This window comes from Leopardus geoffroyi, chromosome C2 (genome assembly GCF_018350155.1).
Source record: "Leopardus geoffroyi isolate Oge1 chromosome C2, O.geoffroyi_Oge1_pat1.0, whole genome shotgun sequence".
Taxonomy (NCBI): domain Eukaryota; kingdom Metazoa; phylum Chordata; class Mammalia; order Carnivora; family Felidae; genus Leopardus; species Leopardus geoffroyi.
In genome coordinates, this window is record NC_059333.1 from 126,853,008 (window position 1) to 126,869,898 (window position 16,891).

At 36.2% G+C, this 16,891-nt stretch overlaps 1 protein-coding gene across 3 annotated transcripts in view; it reads left to right on the plus strand.

Moving 5' to 3' along the window:
* STAG1 (stromal antigen 1) overlaps positions 1–16,891 on the plus strand; it is a 401,516-nt gene that overhangs the window by 265,044 nt on the left and 119,581 nt on the right. For all 3 annotated transcript variants that reach the window (XM_045503549.1, XM_045503550.1, XM_045503551.1), the window contains one exon: positions 11,240–11,363. In XM_045503549.1, coding sequence (XP_045359505.1) covers positions 11,240–11,363 — 124 coding nt within the window. The remainder of the gene's footprint in view (positions 1–11,239; positions 11,364–16,891) is intronic.

Here is a 16,891-nt window from a genome sequence, read left to right on the forward strand (position 1 = left end):
TCCACTTGTTTAGATATTCTTTAATTTCTCTTGGCTGTTTTTCATGATTTTTCAAGTACAAATCTTACACTACTACTTTCATTAAATTTAGTTTAAGTGTTTTCATTTTTTATTCTATTGTAAATGAAATTGTTCTCTTAATTTCTATTCTAGATTCTTCCTTACTAATGTATAAAAAATACAGGTGATTTTTTTTTTTTTATTCCTTCAGAATTACAAGATACTTTCATTGTTCTATAGTCTTGAGATTTTGTTTGTTTTTGTAGATTATTTAGGATTTTCTACATAACATGTCATGTCATATGTGAATAAAGACCATTTTAATTCCTACTTTCTATCTAAGTCTAAACACTTTCTATTTCTGTGTCTTTAATTTTTTTTTTTTTTTTCAACGTTTACTTATTTTTGGGACAGAGAGAGACAGAGCATGAACGGGGGAGGGGCAGAGAGAGAGGGAGACACAGAATCGGAAACAGGCTCCAGGCTCTGAGCCATCAGCCCAGAGCCTGACGCGGGGCTCGAACTCACGGACCGCGAGATCGTGACCTGGCTGAAGTCGGACGCTTAACCGACTGCGCCACCCAGGCGCCCCAATTTTTTTTTTTTTTAACTTTATTGCACTGGCTATAGAACTTCACTACAAAACTGGGTAAAAGTGGTAAGAGAGGACAGCTTTCCTTTTTTCCTAATCTTAAGGGGAAAACAGCCTTTAATGTCAGTAGCTATTAAGTTTTATATTGATACCCTTTAGTCAGATGAGGAAATTCCCTTGTAACTTTATTTCATATGTTGTTTTTATCATGATTGACTGATTTTATTTTTTTTCTGTTTCAGTTAAGATGAAAATACAGACTTTTTCCTTTATTCTGTTAAGATAGTGCATTATATTAATTATATTAATTGATTTCCAGATATTAAACCAATTTTGCATTCTGGTAAAAATTCTACATCATCCTGATACATAATCCTTTTACATGCTGCTGGATTCAGTTTGCTAATATTTTGTTAAGGATTTTTGTGTCTCCTCTCATAGGGGGGCATTAATCTGCTAACTGGCCTCATAGAATATCTGGGAAGTCTTCCCTTCTGCTCTGTTTTCTGAAAGAGTTTATGGAAGATTAGTATTATTTCTTTTTTATTAATTTGATAGAATTCACCAGTGAAGCCCTTTAAGCCTAGCTGGTATTTTTGGATGATGATTTTCATTTGCTGATTAAATATCTTGTTACACATTTTTCCTGTTTGTTTTTTTTTAACATTCATTCATTTTTGAGAGAGTGCAAGTGGGGGAGGGCAGAGAAAGAGGGAGACACAGAATCCAAAGCAGGCTCCAGGCTCTAAGCTGTCATCACAGAGCCCGATGCGGGGCTCAAACTTACAAACTATGAGATCATGACCTAAGCCAAAGTCAGAGGCTCAGCCAACTGAACCACCCAGGTGCCTCTGGTTTTTCTCTTTATTGATTCATTATAGTAATTTTTGTCTTTCAGACAATATGTCCATTTCATGTATATTGCAGATTTGATGGCATAGTGTGGCTTTTGATAGATATTTCCTTGGAATCCTTTTTATTTCTGTAGGATTGGCAGTGATGCCTATTTGATTTTTGTTTGTTTTTGTATCTTCTTTCCTTTTTGTCTTAGTCTAGCTAAAGGTTTATCCATTTTACTGATCTTTTCAAAGATTGAACTTTTGGTTTCATTGACATTATTTATGTATTTTTTATTTCACTGATTTTTGCTTTATTCCTTATTTCCTTTCTGTCTGATTGCTTTCATTTTAATTTATTCATCTCTTTCTAGTTTCTTAAGGTAGAAACTGAGGTTACTGATCTTATATCCCTCTTCCTTTCTTACCTAGCCTTTTAAGCTATAAATTTCCCACAAAGCACTGCTTTAGTGACATAGCAGGATTTTTGATAATGATATATTTTAATTTTTATTCCATACAAATCATTTCCTTATTTCTGTATTGAGATTTCTTCTTTGACTCATGAGTTATTAAGTCTTTTGTTTAATTTTTAAATATTTGGAGATCTTCCATTAATTTCTATTATTAATTTCTAATTTAACTTTGTTGTGGTTATTAAACATACTTTAAGGGATTTCAATCATTTTACATTTAATGGGACTTGTTTTTTCCCTGTCCTTTTGAATTATTGAAAAAAAAAAAAAATAGTTCCATGCCAAAATGCCATAGGTTTCTGCTGTTTTAACCCAAAGGTTGACAACTTTTTTGAATAAATGCTTCTCAGTTCTTTTGGTTGATTTCCAGGAATCTGAAATGATTGTTTTTGTCTTCATAGTTCTTTTTTGGGAGAAAACATTTCCCAACCACTTCACTCTCCTATTGCCTCACATTCATTTTTAAAAGATATTCTCTCTTGTTATGGAATTCTAGGCTGACATTTTGGGATTTTTTTAGCACTTGAAAGGAATTGATCCACTCTCTTTGGTTTCCCTTGTTTCCAACTAGAAAGAAATCTGTCATTCTTTTCTTACATATTTTATAGTTTATTTTTTTGCTGTGATTGCGTTTAAAAGTTTTATCGCTACAACTAGTAGAGATAACCAATGCTGTTAACCTATTCTGTTACGCTGTTCTTTGCTGCCATTTTCTTAATGTTTCTTTCATCTCTTCCATGCTCTCCTCAAACATACATACTTGTTATAACAACTGTTTGAATGTTTTTATAAATATTCATCTAGTTTTTTCTTAGACATGATTATGTGTAATCCTTATTTTTAAGGTTTGTTATATGGACCAGAGCAGTATTTTGTCTAAGACTAATTTCCTCCCAATACTAAGATAATAGCATTTTCTGAACTGAACTCTACTCTGAACTCTAGCCCTGTGAATTACAAGGTTTTTCTGCTCTGGCTCATTGGGGCACAAAATACTCCCAGCTCTGCATGTGCTATCTCCTCTCCCCATTCTTTCCCAGCTTTAAGTGGTTCGTTCGTGTGTGTGTGTGTGTGTGTGTGTGTGTGTGTGTGCTTTTTAGTATTCAGCTGATGAGGTGATACAGTCTTTGTGCAGATCTTCAGAGGTTACTGTCTATGTACATCTCTCCCCTCTGATACTATGCCTTGTAAAAATCTAGCCACTTTGTACTCTAGAATCCCAACTCTTTCTCCTCAACTCAGGGATATACCCAGGCTCTGTCTTGCTTCCTCTGCCAATACTGCTACCTGGCAGGCACCAATCTGGTGCATTCTGAATTACCTTATTTGTTACCCTCTCTCAAAGATTACTGTCCTGCTCTGCCTAATAGCCAACATCTAAAAGTCATTATTTTATATATCTTACTCAGGTTTTTAGTTTTTTCAAGTGGGTATATAAATCCTGTCCATCGTGACTCAGCCATGCAATCTTAGTACGGAATCCATATTATTTTTCATTATTTTACCTTAGTCTTCAATGCTAACATTATGTAATTTTTATTTTAGAGTTTCACCCTTATTGAATCTTGCCAAAGCTTTAACCAATCATTCTCATAAAAACAACAATTCTTTAATTTTCTGTTACCTTATTGATTTTTATTTAATGAGGCCTTAAATAACCTAGTATTCATCTGTCACAGCTTACTTTTGATACATTAAAATTTTAGCTGTGTGAACCAGAATTACAAACAGTTGAGAATGTGACCTGCCTTCCAAAGTTATCAGTTAGAGGTACCAATCATTGATTTTTCCAGAAGTATTACTTACTCTGTAAAGGGGTGATGTTACTGCATGTACGTACTAGAAATAGAAGGTGCTGTGCAGTGATGGCACTTTAATGCCTTGAGTCTCACATGCTACTTTAATGTCAGACAAATATTGAATATTGGAGTGGTTCAGTCGGTTAAATGTCTGACTTTGGCTCAGGTCATGATCTCGCGGTCTGTGAGTTCGAGTCTCGCATCAGGCTCTGTGCTGACAGCTCAGAGCCCGGGGCCTGCTTCAGATCTGTGTCTCCCTCTCTCTCTCTGCCCCTCCCCTGCTCACACGCTCTGTCTCTGTCTCTCAAAAATAAATAAATGTTAAAAAAATTATAAAATAAAAATATTGAATATTAATCTATATGCTGGTAGATCTAACTACTAATTTATAGGAGGTAATGGAAAATAGAAGAGGTTTTTGTATGACTCCGTCTTCATGGTATCATTTTAGCCCAGAATGTAATGAATTATACAGACCAAATTGACCCATTTCCTTCAACAAATAAATGGCATATAATAAGAACAAGTAGGTATAAAAACACAATATAAAATATTGGATATAAAAAATATGTTTATGATATAGATAGATATTTAGTGAACAAAATACACTAGACTGTTGAAGGGACAATTAGTGAATTAGAATATAATACTGAGGATTTAACCCCAGCAAAGTAGATATGGAATAACATTTCTAATACATGCGGGATTGTTTGAGAGGCTTCATAAGTCCTTTACATAGGATTCCAAAAGAAGAGAAAGGTATTGGAAAGAAGTAGTATTAATGAGAAAGCTGAAATTTTATAAAATCGGTTAAAATAGAATTGTCAGATTGGAAAGACTTAATGAGTATTGAGTAGGTTAAGAAAATATTTCACTTTTAATCATGCCATAGTCAAAGTGCGTAACATGAAACATTATGAGAAAATCTTAAAAGCAACCAAAAAAAAGACTTATTTCAGTGGTGGAACACACAAGAACAAACAATGGAAGAGGAGGTAACAGAGGAAAGATTGCAATAATTTGAGAGGACAAAAAATGGATGTCTTTTGTTCTCTTTTACTTTTTTATACTATAGTGAAACATTTTGTAATAATGTTTTCAGAGTTATTCTTATACAATACTGTGTTATGATTTATTCTGAGCAAATTGCCATCTTTTTAAAATTTTAGTCATCTTCCTAATATTTTTTTAAATTTCTTTCTAACATTTATTTTTGAGAGGGAGAGAGACAGAGCACGAGTGGGGGAGAGGCAGAGAGAGGGGAGATGCACAATTGGAAGCTGGCTCCAGGCTTTAAGCTGTCAGCACAGGGCCCCATGCAGGACTTAGACCCATGAACCGCAAGATCATGACCTGAGCTGAAGTCGGATGCTTAACCAACTGAGCCACCCATGACCCCTAATATTTTTCATTTTTTACTTAACCTGTGTGTCAGGTTGATAGTTCAAATGTGAATATAAATTAAAGATAATGTTCTTTAAAAGTTAATATATTCTTCACATTCAACTTTTAATCTTATGCCTTAAACTTTTGTTAATAGTAAAATAGTGAGTAATGCAGGATAGCAGATAGCCATGTCACCTGCTCTGTATGAAACTCTCAGTGATGTAGTGCCTTTCATTTTGTCACTGTTTTCACTAAAGGATAATGGAATAAAAATGAGGTGAAAAATATTTGCAATTTATAAAATTATTGTATCTCTAATGCATTTTAATCATCCTGGATAATCCAGGTTGATCGTTATTTGATTATCCTGAAATAATTAAATGAAAAATCTGGATTTAACTAACAGAAAGGAGAGTTGCAGCTCTTCAGGTCTGCTTTTAAACATTACTGCTTCACAGAATCCTTCCTTGACCCCATCTTCACCCCTCAAACATTTTTCTGTGCCTCTGTGTTCCCTGTACTGCCCTTTACTAACATTTATCATTTGCTTAGATAATGTATTTTAAGCATCTTTCTGTAAGTTAAGGTCTTTATTAAGTTCTTGTTCTCAGTCTAATAAAGGATACAGTATGACTTTTCAGTAATTCTTTAGCTGTTCCTTTCGCTTTTGGGCTATTTTTTTTTTAATTCTTTAAGTTCTAGTTTAGAAAATATAATTTTTTTAGCCAAATATTAGTGACAAAATTGGTTGAGACATGAATTCATTTTGTGCTACAATTTAGATAGCAGCCTTCTTGGCACTTGTAATTATTTCTCACTCTAGAGCTCTCGTGAGATTCCTTGTACATGAGAGATAATTGTAAGTGTCAAAATGCCCATATTAGCCAAGAGTTATTTTCCAAAATTTGTATTGCAGTCATTTTAATTTAGTCTACTTCCTTACTGGGAAAGCATCTGTAAGAGTAGTACAAGAAACATTTCATTAAAATACACTGGAGTTAAAATTTATTTTGTTGTAAGCAGAAAATAATTTGAATTCCATCTGCCAAGAAAGCAATTCAAAATGAAAACTTTAAAGTCTATATATTAAAGAGCCACATCTCCCATAAAGGCACACTAACTGTGAAGGTCAGTCAATTAGATAAGTTTTTCATAGAAATGAACATAATTTTTTTGTGCTGTGACATAGAGTTACAACAAAGGATTGATCACCACAGAATTATTATTTTCTAGGTTTTTTTTTCTTTTTGAGTTCAAAAGTAAAGTGAACCTGACTTCAGTTTTAGTTGTTCATTTCAAGGCTGCAATACCACAATTAAGAAAATTAGTTAATCTTATGATTGCCTTTACACCTTCCCCTGTTGTACTAACTTTTTTACCCCCTTTAATCTTTGCTTTGGAAATTCCCAAATATCACGTAAACATTACTATTTTTTTTTTATTTTTTTAATGTTTATTTTTGAGAGGGAGACAGAGCACAAATGGGGAAAGGGAGACACCGAATCTGAAGCAGGCTCCAGGCTCTGAGCTGTCAGCACAAAGCCCAGTGTGGGCCTGGAGCTCATGAGCCATGAGATCATGACCTGAGCTGAAGTCAGATGCCTGACCAACTAAGGCAGCTGGGCACCCCTAAACATTACTTTTCCAAATGGACTGAGGGTGTTGGAAATAGATATTAAGGTGTTAAAAAGAAATTTAATATGAAAATCAAGGGTTAGTGGAATATTTCAAAAACATACTGCATTTTTATTGTACACTTTGCTCAAAATGTTCATAGAGGGCAAGAAAGCTATATCTGGTAATAAGAGGATATGACAGAACTAACATCACAGGAGCTTGAAAGAACAATCAGTGTTGTTATTTAGAGTAAAATGAAGGCATTATAAGCATAGAGATGACCACAGACATGTAGATACTGATGCACTTAAGCTATTTGGACTAAGGAAGAACTCACTCATGGACCAGACTAGAAGATTGGTTATTGGTATGGGTCTTTGATAATAGTAGAAAGTAATGATATATTTTGTCACGTAACAAACCACTCCATGTGGTTGATTCTAATATGGCTTACTTAGGTGGCTGGTGGCAGAAAGACCCCAGTTACCATGTGGAGTTCTCTGTAGGGCAGCTAGAATGTCCTCAGGACATGACTCAGAGAGAATGATCCAAGAAAGTGAAGTCACAAAGCAGAAGTCACGATCTCTTTTATGACCTAACCTCGAGTCAAAATCCATCATTTCTACCACACTGTATTTGTTAGAAACAAATTACTAAGTAAACCCACATTTAAAAAAATAAGAATGTATCTCTACAAAAAACAATTAACAAGGAATTTGTGGACATATTTTAAAACTACCACAAAGGAGTTCTAATTTTATGTATAATCTGTGATTACATAATATAATTACCTATAGAGAATGATTAGTCTAACAGGATGGTATCAGCAGGCAAAGTGGATTGGAATTTCAAAACCTGAACAGGAAACAAATTGCCTCGGGACTTTTAATAGTAGCAGAATGTGCTGTCTGACCACACATAGTCAAATTGTAAGTCTAGAAAGGATATTAAGAAAATTTTTTTTAATGTTTATTCATTTTTGAGAGACAGAGACAGCGCACGAGCAGGGGAGGAGCAGAGAGAGAGAGCACATAGAATCTGAAGCAGGCTCCTGGCTCTGAGCTATCAGCGCAGAGCCCAACACACGCTCAGACTCGTAAACCATGAGATCATGACCTGAGCCGAAGTCAGATGCTCAATCAACTGAGCCACCCAGGAGCCCTGGATATTAAAAATTCTTTAGTTAAGGGGGGGAGGGGCCAGACTGGCATCTGAAATAGACAAGGATTGGGATTCCAAGAAGACGAGTTGTATCAAAATGTTGGCAGTGCATGCAGAGAGGATCTATTTCCAAGAACATAAGTTTTTAGGAGAATGGTAAGACTAATAATCATTAGAAATTAGACTTAGACATAAAGATGGTTATAAAAAGATTTTGAACAAGATTTCTCTCCTGAAAGCTATAAGCCTTTGTCATTTCTAGATCTTAATACCAATACACTCATCATGTTAATACCAATAGTAATGGTATTTGTATTGGTAATACCAGTGGCAATAAATGGAAGAATGTTTGAACTGTGTATATGTGCAGTTACCATACTTAGTAGTCTTTGTAGGTTTTGTTTTTTCTTTTTAGTTTATTTATTTTGAGAGGGAGAGGGAGGGGCATAGAGCCAGAGAGAGAGAATACCAGGCAGGCTCCACATAGCTCTGTGCAGAGCCATACTAAGGGAGTGTGAAGCACTGACAATGAGACCATGACCTGGACTGATATCTAGAGTTGGACTATTAAGGGGCGCCTGGGTGGCTCGGTCAGTTGAACATCAGACTTCGGCTCAGGTCATGATCTCCCAGTTCACGAGTTTGGGCCCTTCATTGTGCTCTGTGATGACAGCTCAGAGCCTAGAGCCTGCTTCAGATTCTGTTTCCCTCTCTCTGCCTGCTTGCTCGCTCGCTGTCTCTCAAAAATGAATAAATGTTAAAAAAATTTTAAGAAAAAAAGAGTTGGACTATCAAAAGTCTGATGCTCAACCAACTGAGCTACCCAGGAGCCCATAGTCTTTGTAATTTTTCATCAACGTACTATACCCATTCATTTTGTCTTCAGGCTGCTTTCATAGTATTGTGTAATAAACAAACAAACAAAAACTTAGCCTGTTTTTTAACTTTCTGGATTTTGGGTGGTTTTTTTTGTTTTGTTTTGTTTTTGTTTTTGTTTTTTTTGTTTGTTTTTAGGATTGATTTTTACAAGGGTAATACAGTAGAGAATAAGTGTAACATACCTTTGGGAGAGTAAAGTGATAAGATTTGGGTGTTTTGTGATTGTTTTATTTATGCTGTTATTGTTTTCATTTGGTCAACCCAGTGGAAGACAAAATACATGAAATTGTAGTTCACAGAGATGGAAATATATATTAAATAGTAGAATAATACCAAGTTGGGTAAGGATATGAAACGCTAATTTATGGAAAAGATTGTTAATATCTAATAATGCAGAAGATGTATATTACTCCTTTTCCAGAAATTTCACTTATAGGTATAAAACGTGTGTTACAGACTTAGTTGACCATATCCTAACATCAGATACACAATAGTTCAAAAAAAATATTCACTTGGCTTACCTCATGTGACACTTTTTCATATTTTCTATCCTAAATCCTTTGTTTTTCACTAAATAAATGTATTTCATAATGTGCTGATAGGTACTCATATACTGTTTGAAAACACTACCCTACGTAAACTTTCAGATGTGTGCACAAGAAGGCATATACAAGAATGTTTATGGCATTCATTGTTAATAAAAGCAAAAACTTGGAAACAGCCTAAATGTCTGCCAATGAGAAAATGTATAAATAATTTATAATAATTTCTATATGCAGAAAGGAGAACTGAACATCATTTTTGGAGAGGATACCTACAAGATACTATTTATGTAAAACTTGAAAATCTGTAAAGCTATATATATGAACTTAAAGCATACAGATACAGAAGGGAGCATTTATGGAAGGTTTAGTAGGTGCCAGGTGTGTTCATTCTCACAGTAACTCTGAGCTCTAAGCTAGGTACAGTTATTATAACTATTTTACAATTGAGAAAATCTAAGAGGGAAGTAACTTGCCTAAAGCTACATAGCTAGTAAATAGTGGAGTTAGGATTTGAACTTAGTATGTCATACTCCAGAGTCTGTACCATTAGCCTATGCAATAGGATCTTTCCATAAGAAAAAGGCATTAAAAATATGTAGGAAAACTAAAGATTGTAATTTAGTAGAATGGCTTTGAAAGAGAAAATTTCAGGGCTCCTGGGTGGCTTCGTCGGTTGAGTGTCCGACTTTGGCTGAGGTCATGATCTTGCAGTTTGGGAATTCGAGCCCTGCATCAGGCTCTGTGCTAACAGCTCAGAGCCTGGAGCCTGCTTCAGATTCTGCGTCTCCTCCTCTCTCTGTCCCTCACATGCTCATGCTCTGTCTGTCAAAAATAAACGTTAAAAATTTTTTAAAAAGAAAAAAAATTTCTCACATTTTTATTCTTGAACAAGGGGACTTAGAAGGAATTGAGATTTATTAAAACAGAGAATCAAATACCAGAATTCTGTATTCTGAATTCTCTTTTGTCATAAAAGAGAAACTAAGAAAAGCTCCCGAATTAACAGTAAAATTCTAGCTGAATTATTGCCAGATTAGCAATTAATTAACAGACGATTGATTGTCTTTTTTAAATTGGAGAATTAAAATTACCTAAAATTTTAGCTTACCTATATATAGTAAATCAGAAACCTCAAAGATTGAGCTACAAAAGAAAGTTAAGATTTATCTTATGATCTTTAATATGATTTTTTAAAGCTATAACTAATAACCTGTTAAAAGATAAAGTAAAAATATTAAAATTGTATTTGTTTGTGGTTCACAAATTTTACAGTATGAAAATCATCCCAGGAGTGTTATATCAGATGCTTAAAGTGAGATGAAAAGCCATCTGGGCACGGTGCCAGAAACCTGACTTTTGGTACACTTCACAGTGTAGTCACCAGGATTGTTCCCATTTTGACTGTGAATTATTAGGGCAGTTACTTCAAGGTTTTGGTTTTTAAACTATTGTACATTTTCAAATAATATATGCTTCCATCATTTTCCCTTATAGATACTAATTTGTGTTTTGGTCATGTTTATTTTCTCTTAATTCAGTAGATGTGTGCTAGCTTAAAAGATTCATAATTATTTAGAGAAACAATTTTTGAGTTCCATATTATTCTGTGTTTACATGATGGTATGCTGGTTTCCTCAGACTTAACATGTTTCTTGACTCCATAATAGTTGTGAGGCTTTCAGAAAGCTCCCAGGTTTCCTAGTCCAATGAAAGTAAAATCAAAATTAGATGATTTCCAGAAGCATATTTTTTTTCAGTTTGGTACTGGTAATTTTTATTTTATAGAAGACATCTAAAAAACAGAATATACTAAAACTGGAGGATTTTTTAGAGTGCAGATATAAATACAGTATTAGGAAAAATGTTAATATTTACTTGCTGTAAATGAGTATGAAGTACATTCTAGCTTTGGATGTTAATCTGAGGTTTGTCTGGTTTTCTTCTCTAGTGATGCTATTGCTGAGATTAGAGCCATTTGTATTGAAGAAATTGGAGTATGGATGAAAATGTATAGTGATGCCTTCCTAAATGACAGTTACCTAAAATATGTTGGCTGGACTCTTCATGATAGGGTAAGTTACTGTTTCAGACTTTGATAGAAGATATGCTTGTCTCAATACTAGAATGCTAGGAATTATGATGGCATTAGTTGAGTTTTTGTTTTTAAGAGTTGTAATAATATGAAAATTTAAGATGATAGACCTAAATAAATTGTTCATTTGATGGCCATGACAAAACTTGAGACATTGGCCTGTGTGGAAATTCGGTCTTAACTTAGTGTAATACCATCTTAAACCAAGTTGACAACCTAGTACATCTAAGGTTTTAAGAGAATATACCATCCCAAGAAGTTAATTATCTTTTTTTCTAGCTTGGAATCAAAAGAGATTCCTTGTTTCTCTTAATATACAACAACAACAACAAAACCTTCTTGTTTTGAATTTGTTAAAGCCATATGACAGTAGAGTATTTTATAAGAGTTGAGTAGATTTGTTGGATTTTAGAATATTTGATCTAAAAATCCATTTTTATTTCTGTGCCCCTAGAAAAGGTGCTCATTTTGAAAGGAATCCCACATTATCAAATGCTGAATAAGTAATCCTCAAAATAACCAAGGGGAGGAGTGACAAATTATTGGAATTTTTATATTGAATGACCTGATATTCTATAACTTAAATTGCCAGATATTCACGAATAGAGAAACCTTACAATTTATCTTAAATTTTTAAATGCAATTATATTATTAGACTTTTAAGACAATTTTGGTAATACTCTAAGACTTATTTTTTATGTATTACCATTATCAGCCTGTAGGGCATTTGCTTTTTAAATAAAAGCATGCTAAATATTACCAAAGATAATTTGAAAACCATAAAATTTCATATATTATAATAAAACAGCCCAGGGGATTTTACAGACCACTTTTGCTATAAGAAATAGTTCAGAGTATAGGGAGATCATCACCCGTTGGTTGTTCAACCCCACAATTACTAATTTTTAATTGATGATTATAAGGGGTTCTTATCCCCTACCTTATTTGAAGGAATATCCAGTTAGTACACAGTGAATTTTTTCCTGAATATTTATCTTTGCTGCAATTCAGAATCCTTTTCTCTACACTAATAAATCCCAAGCTTGATCCTATGTTTTCTTTCTTCTAATCCTCGTGTGGAATTCAGGACTTTCACAGCTAAGCCTCATCTCAGGTTTATCCAATTAAATTTTATGCATTTTGAGAGAAAGAATTATACAGTGTGTCCTCACAAGCATACACGCATGGCTAAATCCAACAAGACAAACTTTTTAGTAGGAATAAATTTAAAGTCTTGTATTTTTATTCCTCACCACTACCATACCAGTTTTCCTTCTTCTCCTCCCTCCTCCTATCTCCCTAATAGAGTATCGTACTAAATTTAAGTAACAGTAAAATTGCCAGTTTTAACAGAATTTATGTAGGGCTGCAAATTCTGGGGAAGACATATTTGTTGGGACTTACCAAATACAAACCACCATTACTTTAAAATAAATCCCAAAACCATGTTTATAGAAGTTTTCTGTCCAGATAAAGGAAGAGGGAGGGAGGTTTTGTACATTGTTGATAAAAGGATATGAGAATACTATTTTCAGTAGAACATTTTTATAAACCTCTTTTTTACAATTACTTTATTTAGAAAAGAGTGTCAGTAGTAAGTAATCCCTTCTAAGCTTTCCTTTTTGTCACTCTAATATCACTGAAATGTTGCACTTTTTTCCATATGAGGACTGTAGTCATTTGCTTTCTCTCCTTTTTAAAAAAATTTGTTTTAATGTGTTTATTTGTTTTGAGAGAGCTCGTGTGCACAAGCAGGGGAGGGGCAGAGAGAGAGGAAGAGAGTGAAAACCCCAAGTAGGCTTCACACTGTCAGCACAGAGTCTGACACAGGGCTGTCACTCACGAACTGCAAGATCATGACCTGAACCGAAATCAAGAGTCCAACACTTAGCCAACTGAGTCACCCAGGCGCCCTTCTTCATCTCCTTTTAATCATCTGTTTGAAAGTGCTTATTCTATAGGCTGTGGCCTCTGCCTTCCAACCTGTCCTGTGCCTTTTCAAATGAGCTGATAAAATTCCTGTCTTTTTTTAAGATTACATTTTAATTATAAATTGCATTTTTTGTTTTATTGAGATATAATTGACATAACATTGTATTAGTTTAAGGTGTACAACATAAAGATTTGATATTCCTATGTCTTGATTTCAGAATATCAGTCCACATTCCTCAATAAGACAAACTTTTTTCTTAATACTGCAAGTTCATTTAAATTTTGTTGTATAAGTTTTGGTCAATAGAAAGACAAGCAGTCTCTAAAGGAGTTATTTATTAGAGATTCAGTTCGTCTTTCTATTGACCAAAACTTATTTCTAATTTCTCTACTCGTTGGTTTTTTTTAGTTCTTTCATTGATGGTGACACAAAATAGGTCTAATTTAAATTCAGCTGTGGTAATCTCTGTGTTCTAGACTAAATATCCTAGTCTCTTTACATTTATGCTCATGACACTAGATTACCTTTCACTTTCCTTTATGGTTTGTCAGTATTGCTCTTTATTGTTTTTGCTTTTAGCGCTCTGTAAAATTCTTCTTTCTTGCCTATGCTTGATACCTCATATCGGAATCTCTGTAGTGCCTGGGTGGAACCTATTTTCTGTTGTTCCACCCCATTTCTTCTTCTCTGTGTTGACTCATCCCATATCCTCTTTAATTTCATCTAAAGCCTTTTTAGCTCTTTATATGTCAAGCAAAATGATACTTGACGCCTATCACCAGGGTAGAAGTTCAAACACTTATGCCCACTGCATCTTGAAACCAGATTTGCCAAGGAAAAGACAACATAGTCAAGCACTGGATGGAGCAATGTTTTACTCACATAAGAGGGGACAGAACAATATCGACTTCACTAGTGGGCCTTGGTCCTCCATGGCCAGCAGGTTCCAACCAGCAATCAGCATGGGGCAGTTGCCCTGCATGTACCTCTCTTATGCCACAAAACTAAGGACCCTGTCCTCTCCCCTGAAGAGATAGTTTTAGTGGTGAGTTTGGCCAGGTGCCTTGTGACTCACATGGTTAAGAAGACCATGGGGACCTACAATGAGTCTGAAATAGGAACGATATTTCCACAAAAGGCAGTTATCCCAGCACAGGTTGCAAAGACTCATCCCTTGATAAGGAAATGTTCCAGACCCACGGCCCATTCTTATGCAGCCAAGTAGGGGTCAAAAGAATGCATGCAGAAGACTACCTTTCCCAGCAGTCCACACCTCACCCCTGCTTGGTCATCAAAGTGGCAGGTAAAGCAAATCATATCCTGTAGGACCATTGCCCGCTCCAAACCCGAAGACAGAATTAGGTCCGATAGGGTGCTTGAACAACCTATATGGATGTGGATTGCTCATACAGCTTCCCTGTCATTTGGAGATGGCACTTACCAGGGTGCTTAAGAGAGCCAGACCCAGGAGAATGATCAGGCTTCCCTGGAGGATGGTGCTCAACTAGAAACCCCAAGTGCCTAGATTAAGCCAACTAAAGAGGTTAAAAACTAAGTCTGAGGGCCTGTGAATATACAGCTAATAACCATCCCATCTGAATGTGGATGTTCACCAGCTCAGTTTTTAACTTGAATTATTGACATATGTACACACATGCCACACTTTTCTACACCAGATGATTGAGGGCTGTCACCACACTGGCTAGTGAGTTCATTGAGTCTTGTTGATCTTGAACGGCTTACACAGTAGCATTAACTATTTCTGCCATGGTTAAGGACAGAAATGATATACCATTTTTTCTAGGGCTACATACCTATACCCAGTATTAGAATTTGGATAATTGAATGAAACCAGTGGTTAATTTGTCTTCCCAGGAGGAAACTGTGCACCACTCTGTGGTGTGTCAGCAAAGCATGTCCTTTCCAGCCCTCTCTGCAGTTCCTGACATGGACAGTGAGGCAATAAAATCTTTCCCTTGGAGGCATACATTCTGTTGTCCATTGGAGTCCACAGAGAAATACATAATACAAGAGTGTGGGTGACATCCACCAGGGATTTGTTCTCAAAATGCTGACTCGTCTCAGCCTGCTTTTGCCATGTGGTTACCAAGAAAGAAAAGTTACATATTGGGTGTCCACATCCAGAATTTCGATAAAGATTAGTAATAACCATTCTAGTACAGGGGTCTTTTTTCTGTCACATCATAGATGATATTAAAGCAGGAGACTCCAGGGGCGCCTGGGTGGCGCAGTCGGTTAAGCGTCCGACTTCAGCCAGGTCACGATCTCGTGGTCCGTGAGTTTGAGCCCCGCGTCGGGCTCTGGGCTGATGGCTCAGAGCCTGGAGCCTGTTTCCGATTCTGTGTCTCCCTCTCACTCTGCCCCTCCCCCGTTCATGCTCTGTCTCTCTCTGTTCCAAAAATAAATAAACGTTGGAAAAAAAAAAAATTTAAAAAAAAGCAGGAGACTCCAGGGGCGCCTGGGTGGCTCAGTCGGTTAAGCGTCCAACTTCAGCCCAGGTCACTATCTTGCGGTCCGTGAGTTCGAGCCCCGTGTCGGGCTCTGGGCTGATGGCTCAAAGCCTGGAGCCTGCTTCCAATTCTCTGTGTCCCTCTCTCTCTGCCCCTCCCCCGTTCATGCTCTGTCTCTCTCTGTCTCAAAAATAAATAAACGTTAAAAAAAATTAAAAACAAAAATAAAAAAAATAAAGCAGGAGACTCCAGAGTATGCTTGCATCTGGACTGTATTGAAGGACTCACCCAGTGATTTGACCCATTGATAACTAAGGAAGGTCTGAATAGTTGTAATTGGCCAGGACATTATGGTGGGAATGCAGGGCAAGAGGGACTTTATTCCAGAATGACAAATCCAGCATTGGTTAAGTTTCCCTTCTCTTACTGTGGCTGTACGGATTTTTATCAAGTTGTTGTTTTACCAGGCATTCTGTAGCAGAGGATTCTGTAGGAATGAGAAGAAAGAGTAATGTTCCTCCCTGTCTTCTACTCCATGAACCTCCTAAGGCCAAAGATGCTCCGGTCTACTACTTGTGGTGCTAATTACTTAGGTGTTGCAACCCAGGCTATCTGCCCCAATCCTGATGCTACTATCTTTTTGAGCACCCAGTGTCATTGTTGCTTGATCCATACTTTTTGGCCTTAATTGGCCAATCCAGAAAGGGAGGTCATGTGCTGCACATACTTGACATTCCAGTGTAACATCACCCACCTGATCTGAAGGGTCAAATGTTCCCCAACACTACTAGAAGGACACTAGCACTGTGGTACTTCTTGGTTTTGTCTCCTACCCTTATGGTTTCCCATAGAAGGGAGGTGCCCAAGGGAAGCATCACATCCAGAGTAGGGTCAGGGGGCCATGTCCGGTGTGCTGTGGCAGCCAGAACTGCAAACCAGTACACCAAGGGGAAAAAAGAATGACTGCTATACTGAGATTGGTATTTTGCAGGCATAGCCTAAACACATGGCTGCCTACTCCCTGCCCTCCACCGCATCTAACCTCAGTATTTCCCAGCATGCATCATAGTGCCATTTTCCCCTTGTACTGCCGTGCACTGTTTA